Here is a 17487-nt window from a genome sequence, read left to right as displayed (position 1 = left end):
GGAAGACTATACAGTTATCTGCAAAAGTTTAGGCACCCCTAGTCAAATTATACGAATCCTTAAGGGTCCCTTTTACCAAGCAGTGGCAAAAGGGGGCCTGCGCTGGCATCAGCATGTGTTTTTGACACACGCCGAGGCCCCCTTTTACCACAGTGGGTAAATGTTAGGTCTTCCTTTTATTCAGGAAATGGCCATGTGGTAAGTGAAGTACTTGCTGCATAGCCATTAAAGGGGGGGAGCCCTTACTGCCACCCACTGAGGTGACAATAAGAGCTCCTGTGCTAACCCAGAGGTAACTGTGCAGCGTGTTGTACTGCACGATTACTACCGGGTACACACTGGATATGACAGCACACTGGAGGTGGGAACTAGTGGTAGCCTGATGGTACTTCCTTTTTAGCAAGTGGTAAGCCTGCGTTGGGCTTACTGCCACTTTGTAAAAGGGGCCCTAAGTGAATAGAAGGTGGCACAACATCTACATGAATAGGTAGACATGGATTGACCAATGGGGTCCAGTAGGGTGGATGGGGGTAGGTAAATGGATTGGAGTAGTTAGGCTGAATTTGAAGAAATGAGGTAGGAATAGGTAAGTAGATGAGTAGGACAGGTAGTGGGCCAATCAAATCAATCCTTGGCAGGAAAGGGAAAGGTCAATAGATTATCAATAGGGAGTCAGATGAATACAAGGATGGGATAGATGGGTGAGGGAGAGTTAAGTGGCTGGAAGGTGGGAAGGTAGGGTTGGGGGCTCTCTGGTCCCTGAGCAGGGGGTCTCTGGCTTGGGGGTCCAAGGCAGAAGGTCTCTGGTTCAGGGATCCCGATTCAGAAATGCAGATTTTTGAATAACCGATGCATCAGCATAGTGTTTTTCAACTAGTGTGCTGAGGCTGCTCCCTAGGTGTGCCGCAGGATTTTTCTGTCACTCCTGCCCCATCCTTAGCCAGCAACCTGGCATTATAAGATTTCTTCTGTAGTGGTCAGCAGCTGAGGGCAGCAATTCAGACAGCCCGCTAGTGCCAATCCCTGATTCTTCTCTCTGACATAATTTCCCATTTCTGCATAGATGAGAAGCATCAGAGAGAGGGCTTAGGTTGGTGTGAGCAGGTTGTCTGAATCACTGCCCGCTGCTGCTGCTGCTGCCGCTGCCACTGACCACTGCTGTAGACAGCTACAGGAAAAAAGTGAGGGAAAACAGATTATTAAATAATGAGAATTGTGAGACATTCAGATTGTGTCTGTTTGGTATGATCTTATTACTTTGTCATTATTTTCCATGAGCATACACAGAAAACTATTTTTTTAGTACAAGGTCCTGAAAACTGGAACAAAAGTGCCTCAATCCCTCCAAGACCAAAAATCATTCCAGATTTTTAAAAGACTTAAAAACCTTCCTCTTTCACGATGCCTACACCTGAGGCCTTTTCCTCTTAGAGATGGTTCTTCCCTCCCCCTATCCTATTATCACTGTAGTTCCACCCCTTATCCTATTGGTTATGTCTCATCTCCCCATTTCTCTTTTTATTTTTATTTATTTAATTTCATCTATATCCCACATCATCCCAATAGATCAGGTTCAATGTGGCTAACAACGTACTGTGATTAACAGTACAAAACTGATGCAGGATAGTATACATTAAGTAGTAAGAACAAAATAAATGAGAATTGAATATGTAATATGGAAACGAATGCTAGACGCAAAAAGGTAATTAATAATCATCCATATATAATAACAATTAGAATTAGAATTTAGTCTGTAAGCCGCCTAGATGTAACCTAAGATGGGCAGGATAGCAAACCCCCTATTAAACTTGGAAACTTATGGGTGTAGTTCTATAAATGTGTGCCTGGTAGGAGTCTATTATAAAGAAATTCAGGCCTACAGACCTACAGATCGCATGTAGTGAAGGGATGTGCTCACCACCAGCACTGTGGTGGTGGAGGTGGGGGGGGGGGGGGGGGGTTACTTTAAAATTATTATTTTTGAATGCATGTTATTTGTGGCTAATTTCATTATCTTTGAAGTGTATTGTTGCCCTTTTGCCAGCTTGTGTCTTCAATAAAAATATTCAAATACAAAGATAGCACAATGATTAAAAATTTAATTATTGAACGTTAAACACAGTCTTAATACTCGTTTGTTAAATGACAATATTTATCCTTTAAAAAAACTAATTGTGTACCTTAACAATTTTTGCGCCTTGTCAGTGTGCCACAAATGAAAAAGGTTGAAAATCACTGCATTAGCATATCATAGGCTTACAGCATCCGGCATTAACATTTTTTTCTTTACCACAGAAATAAAGTAAAATGCATGTTAAAATTTAGCACATATTTAATTCATCATAAAGGACACCGCTGGATTGGTCTGGATCTAGCATTTGAATTTTGCTGATTTACTCAGGAATATACAAACAGCAAGCTTTTTCACCTTAACTATATCTTAAACAAATGTAGGTATATTCTTGCACTGCGATGTAAATTCTTCTAGCATACAATTCTGAAGCTCTTCTCTTGTGTTCCTGTTCATTCAAGCTTACAGCTGAGTGAGCTAAATAGCATCTTTCTAGCTATTTTGTGGCATTTTCTTCCTTCAACTTACCTGATCCCAGAGGGAAATTTGCCGATTATTCCATCTGGAAGTCCCTGTGGACAACAACTTTTTGAGATTTCCTAGAAATAAAACTTTGCTTGCTTTGTGAGACTTGCAGTTAGCTTCCTGTAAAGAGACAAAAAAGCATCACCTTGAGATTTTTACAAAATAAATCTGGTTTTTAAAATTTACAGGGCAGATTTATTCAACTACTATTCCCAACAGGGAGGGCAACCATCTTGTGCACCAAGCTGAGGGGGAACATGGGAAGAGCATAGTCATCTCTCTTTTATTGAATCAACCAAAGAGAAGAAAAGCAAAGCAACCTTTTCTATGGGCATTGTTTTGCTCAGTGACTACACTGTCCTGATGGCTGATTATACTGTGCTTATGGGGTCCAATTTTGAAACTGCCCAAGGAGCTTGCAGACATGGATACTCATGTTGGAAGATTTGAGATTGAGGGAATTATGCCCATTTGGGTGTAACATTGTTCACCTTCCCAGAATTGATAGGCGGGGTGGGAGACTAGTATTCTTACATAAAGGGGTTTTTTTTTACAGTTAAAATCTTTTAGATTCTTGGAGTTTCCCACAGTTGGAAATTTTAACTTGTGAAATAACTGATGAGTCTTTTAAGATGCCATTTTGTTTTATTATTTTGTATTGTCCACCTGGGAAATGGAGTTCTGCTAGAGCAGTTTTCAACCCAGTCCTCGGCTCACACTCAGCCAGTCACAGCTGTCAGGATATCCCCATTGAATTAAATGGGGATATCCTGAAAACCTCTGAGCCAGAGAAACCTTTTATGATTTTTTGACAAAAAATGCATTAGGTTATGATAACCTGTTGATTAGCAATGTCAATTTACACTTAGAGATTAATACTAATCCAGCTGTTCTGGACTTTAATGATTTTTTGGATTCGCTAGACTTTACCTGTCCCAAGTTCAGCTATCTCATGAAAAGGGTCATTTATTTGATATTGTAGCTTTTTCACACTTACAAGACTCTTTTATTTCTATAAACGCATATGATTGGGTGGAAAGACCAAAGAAAAACTCCCACTTCTTAAATACAGGCAGATGCTTTATATCAGAGGCAACGTTGATACATTAGAATTTTCAGTATATCTTTACTAATTTGATTCCAGTTATCAATCCAGTTATTACCATGGATTGATAACTGGGATCAAATTAGTAAAGATATACTTGATGAAACTGCACCAGCTAGTTAGGAAATCAGATAAATGAGAGCTACTTGACACTGAAAAAAGAATGTAGAAATTTAGAAAGGCAATGTAAAAAATATCCTATAAACGATAATAGGTTGATTTGGAGGACAAAAATGAACTCCTATAAGTTGTTTTTGACTAAAACACAGAAGGAGTATTTTCTAGTTTAATTGAACCTGATAAATTGGATACTACTAAACGTTTTAAATTAGTGCATTTTCTTATCTGTGGCAAGTTGTGTAGATGATGGTAATGTCACCACCCCATGTGCTTCTGAGCTAGCTATCTATTTTAAAAATAAGGTGGATTTAAATAGAAATGTTTTAATTGATAAAGAGGATATAGATAATTATTTATATACAAACAAACTAGAGATTCCAACAGACAGGATTTGGGATCATTTTAATTTGGTCACTTCTAAGGATGTTACAAGGTTGCTAAAAAGTATGTAACTTCTTATTGTTCATTGGATACCTGTTCTGCTTTTATTTTGAGATCACCAAGGGCCCTGTTTACAAAGCCGTGCTGTAGGCACGCTAGTGTTTTTAACAGCACATGCTAATGCTAGAGACACCCACTAAAAGTGCTAGCGTACCTTAGTAAACAAGGCCCTAAGACTACTTTTTATATGTGAACTGACTGGCTTAATGTACAGTTCTAATCAGGCAATTTTACTACAGCTAGAGGAGATATTGTTCTTACTTCTATTCTGAAAAATCCAGTGGCATCCATCCCATTATTTGTTAAAGTGATGGAAGGATGAACAATTGGAATCTTATCTGGAAAATTCCAGTTATTGCATAGGTGTTAGTCAGGTTTTCATAAAGGTTTTAGCACAGAGACAGTGCTAGCTCCCTAATTACCTCAGGTCAGAAGTTGTTGAGTCAAGGCCAGAGCTCTCTTATTGTTCAATTCGAGCTGTCCAGTGCTTTTGACCTGGTGGATCATGGGATTTTATTATATCTCTTGGATTTGTTTGGTATCCATGGTATTGTTCTTTCATGGATCCATGGCTTTCTGAATAGGTCCTATAGGGTAAAGATGAATGGAGGTATATCTGACTCTTGGAGTGTTTGTGGAGTGCCACGGGACTCCTCCCTTTCCTCTACTTTAACGTTTTATGTCAAATATTTTTGTCATCTCAACCATAGCTACAAATTCAACAAAAAGCTCATCGATACGTCTCGGAATATTGATCCCTAGGTATCGGATATATCGCGGTGCCCAACGGAATGGGGCTGTATTTTGTAGTCGGGATTTTTGTTCAGTGGGATTTTGTTCTAGCGCCTCAGATTTGTCTAAGTTAATCTTGAAACCCGAGACTCTCCCGTAAGCGTATAATATCTCTAGCACTCTTGGGAAGGAGGTCTCAGGATCCCTCAGCATAAGCATAATATCGTCGGCAAAGAGGAGAGCTCGTGTTTTCAACCCTCCCAGTCGCGGCCCCCTAATGTCAGGATGTGTCCTAAGCCTCACTGCAAGTGGCTCCATCACTATAGCAAAATGCAGGGGGGATAATGCACACCCCTGTCGTGTCCCTCTATACAGAAGAAAGGGCTCCGTAAGCTTTCCATTTATTCTAATTGAGGCTTTGGGGGGGTCTTATAAATTAGATGGCCACTGGATAAATCGCCCCGAGAATCCCATTTTATCTAACACTCCAAACAAAAAAGATCAACTCACTCTGTCAAATGCCTTTTCGGCATCTAGTGACAAGATGCATAAGGGGGACTGTGTGTCCTGTGTGTGATAGACCATGTGTAGGGCTCTTCGTATATTATCAAATGTCTGTCTCCCATGGACGAAGCCTGCCTGATCTTCATTGATCAGGAAGGGCAGGTGTTTCTGCAACCGCGTCGCCAGAATCTTAGTGAAGATTTTATAGTCTATCCCAGGTAGAGAGATGGGCCTGTAAGATCCGCAGAGTTGGGGGTCCTTCCCTGGTTTATGAATAACCGTTTTATTGGCTAGGTTCCACGTTGGTGGGAGCCCCAAACTAGTCTCTAAAGAATTGAACACTCGCAACAGTAATGGGGCCAAGAGCTTCCCAAATATCTTATAAAATTTGTTAGTAAATCCATCAGGGCCCAGAGCTTTTCCTGTTGGGAGCCCCTTAATGGTGTGGGGACCTCTTCCAATTCAATGGGGTGCGATAACACCTGGTTAGTACTGATTGCCAGTCTGGAAAGCTCTGAGCCCTCTAGATAGTTCTCTATGTCTGCTGTCGATACCTCTTCGCCTCTAGCATAAAGCCTCTCATAATAGTCTTTAAATGCCAATTCTATGTAATCAGGGTCTGTGTGGGTCCCCCCTTCCTCATCTCTCAAGCTCGCGGTTATGTTGTGAGTTGCTTGCTGTTTAAGCCTGTAGACTAGGAGACGGCTGGCCTTATTGCCAAATTCATAGTGCGACTGTTGGGCCTTCTGAAGGTCCTCCGATAGGTCCGCCAATTCCAGATTGCATATTTGATTTCGGAGCTGGCAGATGTTGTCCATGATTGCCTGCGAGTGCTCAGACCCACCTCGATGGAGCCTGGCTTCTTCCTGTTCTAATTGTCTCCGGAGGGTAGCCTTCATGGACATCCCTCCCAGACTACGATAGGCGAGACCGCCCCATTGTCATTAAATTGGATATATTCTTTAATATTGTTTTCTATGCTCATTACATTAATTGGGTCTTGTAGAAGAGCATCGTCTAAACACCACCCTCTCTTCACCTCACATGCCTTGGGTAGTACCAACTGCATTACAACCGGGGAATGATCCAACCAGGTTCTGGGCAGTATCTAATGCAACCCCATCGTCCCTGCTACAGAAGCCTCCCCTAGCCAAAAATCAATTCGGGAGAATGACTGATGAACTGTGGAGTAGTATGTATAGCTACGCTCTCGTGGATTTATCTGACGCCACAGATCTAGTAGGTACCAGTGGGTGACAAATTCTTGCAATCTTGCTCTATCTCTACGGCCATATCGTATACTGCTCGAGGAATTGTCTAGGTGGGATTGCAAGGTGAGATTGAAGTCTCCACCTACAATTAGGGAGCCCTCTATATATTTCTGAACTAACTGATCTAACTCTGAAAAGAATCCCTCCTGAAGCGTGTTAGGTCCATAGATGTTCACTATGGTGTAGACCCGTCCCATCAATGAAAAGACCACCAAAAGATATCTTCCTCCCTTATCTCTGACCACTTTTGAAATATTCCATGGTTTATAGCCCGCGAATGCCATCAGCACTCCCCTACTCTTTGTATTGTCTCCATTTGACGCAAAATATATATTTGGGAATTTTTTATGGCGACATAGGTATTCTGATCTGGGCAGTAGATGGGTTTCCTCCACCAGGACCACATCTGCCCGGAGGCGGAGCATTTCCCTAAACAGGAGTTGTCGCTTTCTTGGGACATTCAGCCCTCTAGCATTAAGCAGCAATAAATTGATGTCTGACATTTGTTATCTTAACAGGTCCCTCTGTAACCTTCTGGAGTCTTAGCTGGTTCGCCTCTCTGTCTCTTCATCTTTCGCCATCTCTGTTTAATCTTCTCAGCTTTCCTGTAAGTCTCCCCCCTTCCCTTCTCCTCTTTTCCCCTCCCCTCCTCCCTCCCGCCCCCCTGAATTCTAAAGCTGCCCATGTGTATCACTAAGGGCATCTAAGGAAGAAGTGTAAACTGAATGTACGTCTTTCCGTGCCCCCGCAGGTGCTCTTATATATATTTTTTAAATCAGAGACCCGCTTGTTTTCAATTCTGAACCTCATTACATAACAGTATAACAGTGTAACTGGTGCGTTCACAGTATCAACATAGTAATATTCTTCACCCAACCACTCTGCAGAGTCCATCGTTTCTTTATCTTTGCCACTGAGCAACATTATGGGCATGCCAGTGGTCTTCAGCCAGAGGCCTCTTCTGTTATAATCCAGCTTGTCCATCAGCCACATATGAACAGAAGTTCTCCCCTCTTAATCAAACCCCTTTCAGGTCACTTTAGTTGCCGACTGTTGACACTTCAGGAGTTTCTGGCCTTTGCCTGCTCGTTGCCACTTTGGTGGTATCACCGCGTTGGGCCTCGTTTTGCTGCTCCTGCCGAGTTCGATGTCTCCACCGCGCCTTCCTCTGGCAGGATCTCTCTCGCCTCTGAGAGTGTCTTTATTTGCTGCATTTTCCCTCCTTGTAAAAAACTAATGCAAAGGGGTGCCTCCATTTATAACAGATCCCCAGTTCCTGGAGTCATCTAGTAACTGGCTTGAGTTCCGTTCTGCGCTTTAGTGTAGTAGCAGCTAAGTCTTGGTACACTTCTACTGCGTATGAGTCCTATTTAAAATTTGGGGTCTGTCATGCCGCTTTTGCCACTTGCTCCTTCAGCTTGAAATCCCGAAAGCATCCTTGGGTAAGTTGGCTCGTGGGGACCCGAATGCTCGATGGGCTCTCTCTAGATGAATCGATGCTGGCTCTGCCAGCTGCCAGTTGTTCGCTCACTAGCTTTTGTACAGTGTCCTCGCAATCCGAGTAAGCAGGGGATTCCGGTAGTCCCCTGAAGCGCAGGTTGCATCTGCGGCTGCGATTCTCCAGGTCCTCCAGCTTGTTTAGGACCTGCTGATGTGCCAGCTGAGTTTCCGTGGTTCGTTGGTCCAGAGCGTCAATTGTTTCTGACTGGGCGTCCAACCGGATCTCTGCCTCTTCGAGTCTGGACCCGAGCTCTCGTATTTCGCTCTTTAGGTCAGCTCCCATAGTCACCAGCTCACTGCGCATTGCTTTTAAATCTGACCGTATTTCTTACAGCCATTGCTGCCACTCGGGCCCCATCTCCTCTTCGGGTCCCTCTCGGTCTGTGTCGGCACCTGTCTCCGTCGGGGGTGCTTGCTCGATGGGGGATGCCGCCTGTGTTCGTTCTTGCCGATTATGCAGCGCGGCCGCCATTTTGTTTTCTCCTCGCGGCACCGATAGGTAAGCAAAGCGAGAGAAGTCTATTCTCTCCGCCTCCACCTGCATCCGATTTTTACTCCCTCTCTGCTGCTCGCACCTCTGCTCTCTGTTGGCAATGATTTCGCTCTACAGATTGGTCTTTTTATCGTCTTATCCCTGCAGGTTGCACGGAGGTCAGCTTTCAGGCGACCATGCCGTTCGGTGACGTCACTTCCTCCCTCCCCCTCATATTCTTAAAAATATCTCCGGGAAGATATTTGTGATGTGTGGTTGGGGGGAGGGCATGTGCACTTAGAAGGGCCCATCCAATTTACCTCATTGGAGTGCAGTCAGGGCCTTCAGGAGATATCCCAGCCCTAGGAACATGCTATTTTTTTTGGGCTTGCTTACCTTTGATCTGATTGGCCCCTTCCCTTGTCATCAGCAAAGCAGACTGCACGATTGGAGCAAAGGATTAATCCCACCTTGGTCTAATGCAGTCAGGGCCACCTGAAACTGAACAAGGCCAAGACCGAGCTTATTGTCTTCCCACCCAAACCCACTTCCCCTCTCCCTCCACTCTCTATCTCAGTTGATAACACCCTCATCATCCCCGTCTCATCTGCCCGCAACCTCGGAGTCATCTTCGACTCCTCCCTCTCCTTCTATGCACATATCCAGCACATAGCCAAGACCTGTCGCTTCTTCCTCTATAACATTAGCAAAATTCGCCCTTTCCTCTCTGAGCACACCACCCGAACTCTCATCCACTCTCTCATTACCTCTCGCCTTGACTACTGCAACCTGCTCCTCACTGGCCTCCCACTTAGCCATCAATCCCCCCTTCAGTCTGTTCAGAACTCAGCTGCACGTCTTATCTTCCGCCTGGACCGATATACTCATATCACCCCTCTCCTCAAGTCACTTCACTGGCTTCCGATCAGGTACCGCATACAGTTCAAGCTTCTCCTACTAACCTACAAATGCACTCGATCTGCAGCCCCTCCTTACCTCTCTACCCTCATCTCACCTTACGTTCCTACCCGTAACCTCTGCTCTCAACTACTACTACTACTACTACTTAACATTTCTAGAGTGCTACTAGGGTTACGCAGCGCTGTACCCTTCTCCACCACTGCCAACTCCAGGCTCCACCCTTTCTGCCTCGCCTCACCCCATGCTTGGAATAAACTCCCTGAGCACATACACCAGGCCCCCTCCCTGCCCATCTTCAAATCCTTGCTCAAAACCCACCTCTTCAATGTCGCCTTCGGCACCTAACCACTACACCTCTATTCAGGAAATCTTGACTGCCCCAACTTGACATTTCGTCCTTTAGATTGTAAGCTCCTTCGAGCAGGGACTGTCCTTCTTTGTTAAACTGTACAGCGCTGTGTAACCCTAGTAGCGCTCTAGAAATGTTAAGTAGTAGTAGTAGTAGATATACTGATTCCTCAGCAGAATTGCCAGACATCGGAAAGTTTCCCAGCCAAATCTGTGTCCAACAGTGCCCAAAATTGCACAATACCCAAAAAGCTGGGGGGGGGGGGGGGGGGCTACCTGAGGAGCAAGGAGAGAGAGGCCCACAAGAAACACCGACTTTCATAAGGCTGCGAAAAAACCCTGCCCAAAAGGTAGCAACCCTCAAACTAGAAAAAGCACCAGTGGCCAGCTTAGATAAGCCACCCAATTCTGCAGGGAAACTGCAGAGTTGACAACTCTGATCCCCAGCTCTAGGAACCAGAGCCAGATTAAGGCATAGGCAAACTAGGCATGTGCCTTGGGCCCAAAGATTTAGGGGGAGTGGGGCTCTATCAGATGTGCTGAGGATTCAGGAGCCTTGGATTGCTTACTGTTTAGATTTTTAGGATTTTATACATTTTTAAATTACTGGACTCAAAGTCAGAATGATCACTAAAGTGTCTGGATATTTTTCACAGTTTAACCCTCTGTGGCTCTCCAATCTTCCCCCTTCCAGTGCAGAGACCAAGGAGGTTGAAGAAAACAGGAGACAGGGTGATCCTATCTAGTCCAAAATATGAGCTGAAGCCAGTAGGCGGAGCTTGTGGCCGTTTTAGTACACCCAACACAATAGCAAACGCTATTGAAAACAATAATAAAAGATTATTAGAAATAAAGGACTGCCTATGTCTGGTCCATCTGTAAAAAGTCTAAAGCTGTTCCATATGGATAGGCAGTACCTTAAAAGATGGAGGACAAAATATTTCTTTTTTTTTTCTTGACAGCTTTTTAATTTACTTCAAAATGTTTCCCATATCTAGATATAAATATCATGAAATAAAAATTGAATATCACTAAAACAGCTTTAAAACTTATTGTAGCTGGTAGCAATAGCAGTTATAAACTCTGTATTTTGTGCTAATCTTTCTACAATACACTACAGATTGCCGAATTTAAGTGAAGATATCCTGTTTCCTGATGGGTTCATTTTAACTGTTGTTGTAATCTGCCTTGGGAAGCCTGAATTTATAAAGATGATGGAATATATATTGAAATTAAATGGAACCACAGCTTCATCTGTTTTGTAGAAGTTTACCTTTTAGATACACAAATGGATTATTCTGTTTTTGAACATGTTTCAGGGGCAAGTGGTTTTATGTCAAGTTAAAAATATATATTTTGTTGCATGCAAGATTAGCTCTGCTAATCTTGTGATCTGCTTGCTGTGTTTTCTAACTTGTTTATTGACTATTTTTATTTGATATTTGTTAATCTGAGTACTAGATTTAAAAACTGCTATAACTCTGTATTAGATCTTTTTTTTCTTTTTCCTTAAAGTGTGTTGAGCCCTCCCCCTCCCCCACCTGGTTTTTTGTAGCCAACTTGTATAGTTTAGGTGTGGCTAAAACTTCTGCTTTGAGAGAGCTGAAGGCTACCACAAGGGGCAAGATGCACTAAAGACTCGTTAAAGCCCTTTCCTTACCGATTCTCTTAGCGAATCGGTAAGGAACGGGCATGCATCAAGGAATAGGAATGCAAATGAGCTGCTCGTTGTAGCTCACTTGCATTCTCTATTCCGTTGTTAAACAGTCGGCCAGTCGAGCATACGCAGAGCAGCCAAGCGTTATGCTGGCTGCTCTGCGCATGCCAAATACGCCTCCCTGTGCCGCCTGAAGACGCCGCGCTGCTCACCCCTTCCGATGTGGATCGATAGAGGACAGTGCAGTTGAGGACGCCCATCCAAAAAAAAAAATGTCCATTTTGGCTGTCATTCCCCCCTGCAATAATAAAAACATCTTTTTTGGCAGTGCTTCACTCAGCTTATTTATTTATTTATTTATTTATTGCATTTGTATCCCACATTTTCCCACCTCTTTGCAGGCTCAATGTGGCTTACAATACATCATGAATAGTGGAGACATATAAGAAAATATACATTTAGCATTACAGAAGAATCTTGGGTAACATGATAATGATGAAACATACTAGTAGTTAACAAGCAAATAATATAAGGCAGTTCTGGATATTTGTATAGGAGTTCATATTTGTTGATCTTTGTTGTATGCCTTGTTAAAGAGATGGGTCTTTAGTAGGTTGCGGAAGTTAGTTAGTTCATAGAGTGTTTTTAAGTTGCGCGGCAATGCGTTCCAGAATTGTGTGCTCAGGTAGGAAAAGGTTGATGTATGCTTTTAGACCTTTATTTACAGTTGGGGAAGTGAAGATTAAGGAATGTGCGGGATGATTTTTTAGCATTCCTTGGTGGTAAGTCTATCAGGTCTGACATGTAAACTGGGGCATCTCCGTGAATGATTGTGTGAACTAGGGTACATATTTTGAATATGATGCGTTCTTTGAATGGGAGCCAGTGTAGCTTTTCTCGTAGGGGTTTAGCACTTTCATATTTTGTTTTGCCGAATATGAGTCTAGCTGCAGTATTCTGAGCTGTCTGAAGTTTCTTGATTATTTGCTCTTTGCAGCCAGCGTAGAGTGCATTGCAGTAATCTAGATGACTGAGTACCATTGATTGTACCAGGTTGCGGAAGACGGTCCTTGGGAAGAACGGTCTTACTCTTTTTAATTTCCACATAAACATCTTCTTTCTTGTGTTTTTCGCGTGACTCTCAAGTGTTAAGTGTCGATCAATGGTAACTCCAAGAATTTTTAGGGTGTACGAAATTGGAAGATTCAATTTTGGTGTGTTAATGGTGGTGAATGTGTTCATGTTATATTGTGAGGTGAGTATTAGGCATTGGTATTAGGTATTTTTCTGCATTGAGTTTCAACTGAAATGCATCCGCCCATGTGTGCATGATATGTAGGCTTTGGTTGATGTCCTTGGAAATTTCCTTTAGATCTTGTTTAAATGGGATGTAGATCGTTACGTCGTCTGCGTATATGTATGGGTTAAGGTTTTGGTTTGATAGTAGTTTCGCCAGGGGTATCATCATTAAGTTGAATAAGGTTGGTGAGAGGGGGAATCCCCATGGAACTCCGCATTCAGGTATCATTCAGGTATCAATTTCCCCGAGATAGTACGACGGCTCTTCCAAGATTTACAGAGATGGGAGGGTTTGCAATTGTCCTGGGTTGGGAGGATTAGCGCAGTCAAAATGGTAATACTCCTGAGGGTACTATACCTCTTTAAGGCACTGCCGATTTCAATTCCTGACAGCTTCTTAAGAGGCCTCCAGAAAAACATTTTCTCATTTATCTAGAAAAAAAGACCCCCGCGAGTCAGAAGGGAAGTCATGTATCAACCAAGAGAGCGAGGAGGGATGGGGGTCCCTTCTTTTGCTTCATATTTCCAGGCAGCACATCTCAGAGTAATAGCTGCGTGGTTTACAGATACAGAGAAACTAGGAATAAGGATAGAGCTGGGCTGGATGGGCCCCTTCCCACTCAGGGCTATACCATGGCTAGCTAAACAGGAGTTGGATAAGCTAATTAAAAGATGTCTGCCATTGATGCAGTGGCCCCTGCTTACCTGGAGCAAAGCCCAAGAACAGTTTTTCCCGGAGCGTAGATACTTTCGGCACATGTACCTTAGATTTGCTCCATATTTTGGACCGGGCAGGCAAGACACGGCCTATTGTAATTGGGAGGGTATGGGACTGTGTACACTAGGCCAAATGTGGGAAGAGGGTAAGATGATACTTTTTGAGGAGCTTTGTAGAGAACATGGGCTATCCCCCCTACAAGCTTTCCAATACTATCAAGTGCGGGATTTTATAAATCGAAGGGCAAAGGGAGAGCTTAGTCTACCGGAAACTAAAATAGAAAGTAGAATGGTGAGGGGGGGGGGGGGGAAGAGCAGTATTTCAAGACTCTACGGAGCGTTACTTTTATATTCCAACCCGATAGAACACTATTTGGCCAAATGGGATGAAGCCTTGGGGGTGACATATACGTTCCCACAATGGAAATTAGCATTTAGATCTCTGCTTAAAGTCTCGATCTCCAGTGACATGATCGAAAGTGGGCATAAAATATTATATTGCTGGTACTATACTCCACATCGCATGGTAATGATGTTTTGGACAGGCTCAGCTGGCGACAATGCGATGCAACAGGAGATATGTTTCACATTTGGTGGACCTGCAAACATGCTCAGGCCTACTGGGCAGAGATACTGAAATTTCTGCACGAGGTTACTGGGGTGACATACCTAATGAAAATGGGCCATTGTTTGCTACATTTTAAACCTAAAGGAGTCCAGAACCCAGTACATCAGTTTGCTGGACAAGTATTTGTGGCAAGTAAGCTGGTTTTGGCAGCGGCCTGGAAGCAGCCGTCGCTACCTGGCCTTCGGAGAGTCCTGCAGAAACTGGACTATATTTGCCTGATGTCAAAACTTACGGCACTACGGACTGGCCGCCTAGTGCAACATCAGAAAATCTGGAAGTCTTATGAACAATGGCTATCCTCACAGCACATCTCTGGACAGTAGTGTATAATGCATTACTGGGAAAGATAGAGCTGATAGAATGTTGAGAAGGGAGGAGGGGAGGGGGGGGAGGGAGGGGGTGCTTGAAGAGGAAGATAAGACCTGACTATATGGAACTGATATGAAAGTCATTGGTTAGCATTTTGGCTGTATTAGAAATGTTTTATCTACTGTCAAGTTTATATATATTTTTTTGTTACATTTGTACCCCGCGCTTTCCCACTCGTAGCAGGCTCAATGCGGCTTACATATTGTATACAGGTACTTATTTGTACCTGGGGCAATGGAGGGTTAAGTGACTTGCCCAGAGTCACAAGGAGCTGCCTGTGCCTGAAGTGGGAATCGAACTTAGTTCCTCAGTTCCCCAGGACCAAAGTCCACCACCCTAACCACTAGGCCGCTCCTCCACTCGAAAATAATAAAATAAATGGTTAAAAAAAAAGAATATAAGAGGGTTTTTTTTCATCTACCCCACATCTTCTCCCTCTCCTCTGTGGCGTCCCGGCATCTAGGCTCCTGTCTCTGAACTCTGTTCCTCCCCAATGTCAGTACAGGCATCCTCGGTGCCTGCAGCAATTCATTCTCGCTCCTTGTGTCGGCCCCGCAGGCTTCCATCTGCCATGTCCCACCGGGTAGGGAAGGGGTTCAGAAACCAGAATGCAGATGTCAGGAAGCTGCAGAAGAGAGGAGGGAAGGGAGCAGTGTGGTGCTGCAGATGGGTGGACCTGAGCCAAGACTGGGTGGGCCTGTGCTCACCCAGGCCCACCTTTAGCTATGCTACTGCTGGAAAGGCATGGACAGGAGCAGTTGTCTATATATAAATAGCCCTGAAGTAGCTTTGAGCATACACTCATGAAGAAAGTGGTACAGGTATTCCCCACAGAATGACAGAAGTTGGAGATTAAGTTATAATAGAGTGCTACAATCAATTATGTTGCAAGTCAATCAAGTTGCCATCTGCTTGTTGCAGACGTTACAATAAAGGTTGAGTTTATTATTAAGCTTTTGGATTGCCGAATGGTTCCTGAATGGAAGAGCTGAGTGGAACCCAGAAATGGTAAAGTGTCTTCCAAACTCCCAGATCACTATTCCAGACCATTGACCCACTCCCAGCTCAACTGCAAGTGGACTCGAATTGGGTGTGTGGTTAAGAGTGGACCACGTGAAAGCGAAGACTGTGAGATTTGAAGTGAGATAGATAGTGAACTTCTTTTTTATTCCGCATCCGCAACTAGAACCGGGTGAGACCCGGATTACATGTATTACATAATGGGTCTTGAAATGGAGTTTTTTTATGACAATGTGCTTGATTGTAGCTCCTGGATGACTGGTCTCTTTACCACATTCATTGCCACAGAATGTGATAAAGGCGGTTAGCTTAGCAGAGTTTTAAAAAGGTTTGGACAGCTTCCTAAAGGAAAACTCCGTGCATTATTAAATTTGACTTGGGGAAAATCCACTATTTCTGGGATAAGCAGCATAAAATGTTTTGTAATTTTTGGGGGATCTTGCCAGGTATTTGTGACCTGGATTGGCCACTCTTGGAAACAGGATGCGGGGCTTGATGGACCTTTGGTCTGTCCCAGTATGGCACTACTTATGTACTAATGAACTTGTAATCCGCACAGAACTTGTTTTTGCTAATCATGAAATATAAGATGTGTTATGTTATATAAGAAATGCCCCTTGAAAGAGGACTGCTGCATAATACACCTCAAGGGGGCCATAGATCTCTAACTACAGTATCTTATAAAATTCTCTGGTCGGTCCATCTGATCCTGCAGCCAGTGACATAGCTAGGACTGAATGGGCTCCAGGTGGAAAAACTAAGATGGGCTCCCTATAACACCATCTCTCTCAAGGGGGAGGGGGGTGAACACTTGCAGAACTCCAGTAAACAAATACTGCAAAAAGCAAACACATTCTGCACCTATATAGAAAACCTGTCATAGTAATAGAAATTGAAATCAAATTTCCTTGGGTGCTACATTCTATCTTAAATACCCATGTAAATGTGTGATTTCCTATCAATCTGTGAAATATGTGTATTTTGATCCTGTTCAGCTGTCATCTTTTTTAACAGCTAAAAGTGCTCCTAGTTAAAGATATTCGAACGGAGACATCTCTTTATCTCAAGTTTCATCTAAATAGATTACTATCTTTACTGTTTCTTCTTTTTTTCTCCAGAGTAGGAATATTGGACTCCTTTTGTGGACTTTTATGAAGCTATAGACTATAATTTCCTTGGTTAATTATGTGATTTTCTGTATTTACTTATTATAGTGGGATTTTTTCAATTACAAGTGATTTGCTTGTGCAATAATATATAACTAGGAAAAAATGCCCGTTTCTGAGCGGAATGAAACGGGCGCTAGCAAGGGGCCCCCTCCCTCCGTCCCTCCAAGCTACTTGCCTTGTTCGCTGTGGCGTTTCCGTTTCGGCCCTCGTCGAGTGTCATAGCTCCGCCCTCGACGTCATGACGTCGAAAACTCTCCTATGTACCCTGTGTGCTAATGGCCAGCATTGAGATTGTTTTCCTGTCCCAAATTTGCATGTCTTTCAGTCATTCACAACTCCCCTCCACCCCCCTTCTCCAGTTTAACACTTTCGTTTCCTTCAGTCTTTTAAAACTCTCCTATCTACCCTGTGTCTGTCCTAATGGCCAGCATTCAGCTTGTTTTCCTTTCCCAAATGTTCATGTCTTTCAGTCGTTCAGAACTCCCCCCTCCTCCCATTTAACACTTTTGGGTCCTTCAGTCTTTTAAAACTCTCCTATCAACCCTGTGTCCTAATGGCCAGCACTCAGATTGTTTTGCTTTGCCAAATTGTCTGTCACTGATGTCAGTGCGTGCCTGC

General features: G+C 43.4%; 1 protein-coding gene across 2 annotated transcripts in view; it reads right to left on the bottom strand.

The window, feature by feature from the left end:
* The window catches only part of CORO2A (coronin 2A), a 467084-nt gene that overhangs the window by 208375 nt on the left and 241222 nt on the right, over positions 1–17487 (bottom strand). For both annotated transcript variants that reach the window (XM_030194343.1, XM_030194344.1), the window contains exon 6: positions 2600–2716. In XM_030194343.1, coding sequence (XP_030050203.1) covers positions 2600–2716 — 117 coding nt within the window. The remainder of the gene's footprint in view (positions 1–2599; positions 2717–17487) is intronic.

This window comes from Microcaecilia unicolor, chromosome 2 (assembly GCF_901765095.1).
Source record: "Microcaecilia unicolor chromosome 2, aMicUni1.1, whole genome shotgun sequence".
Lineage (NCBI taxonomy): Eukaryota > Metazoa > Chordata > Amphibia > Gymnophiona > Siphonopidae > Microcaecilia > Microcaecilia unicolor.
Note: the sequence above shows the minus strand (reverse complement) of the source record. Positions and strands in the feature narration are given on the sequence as shown.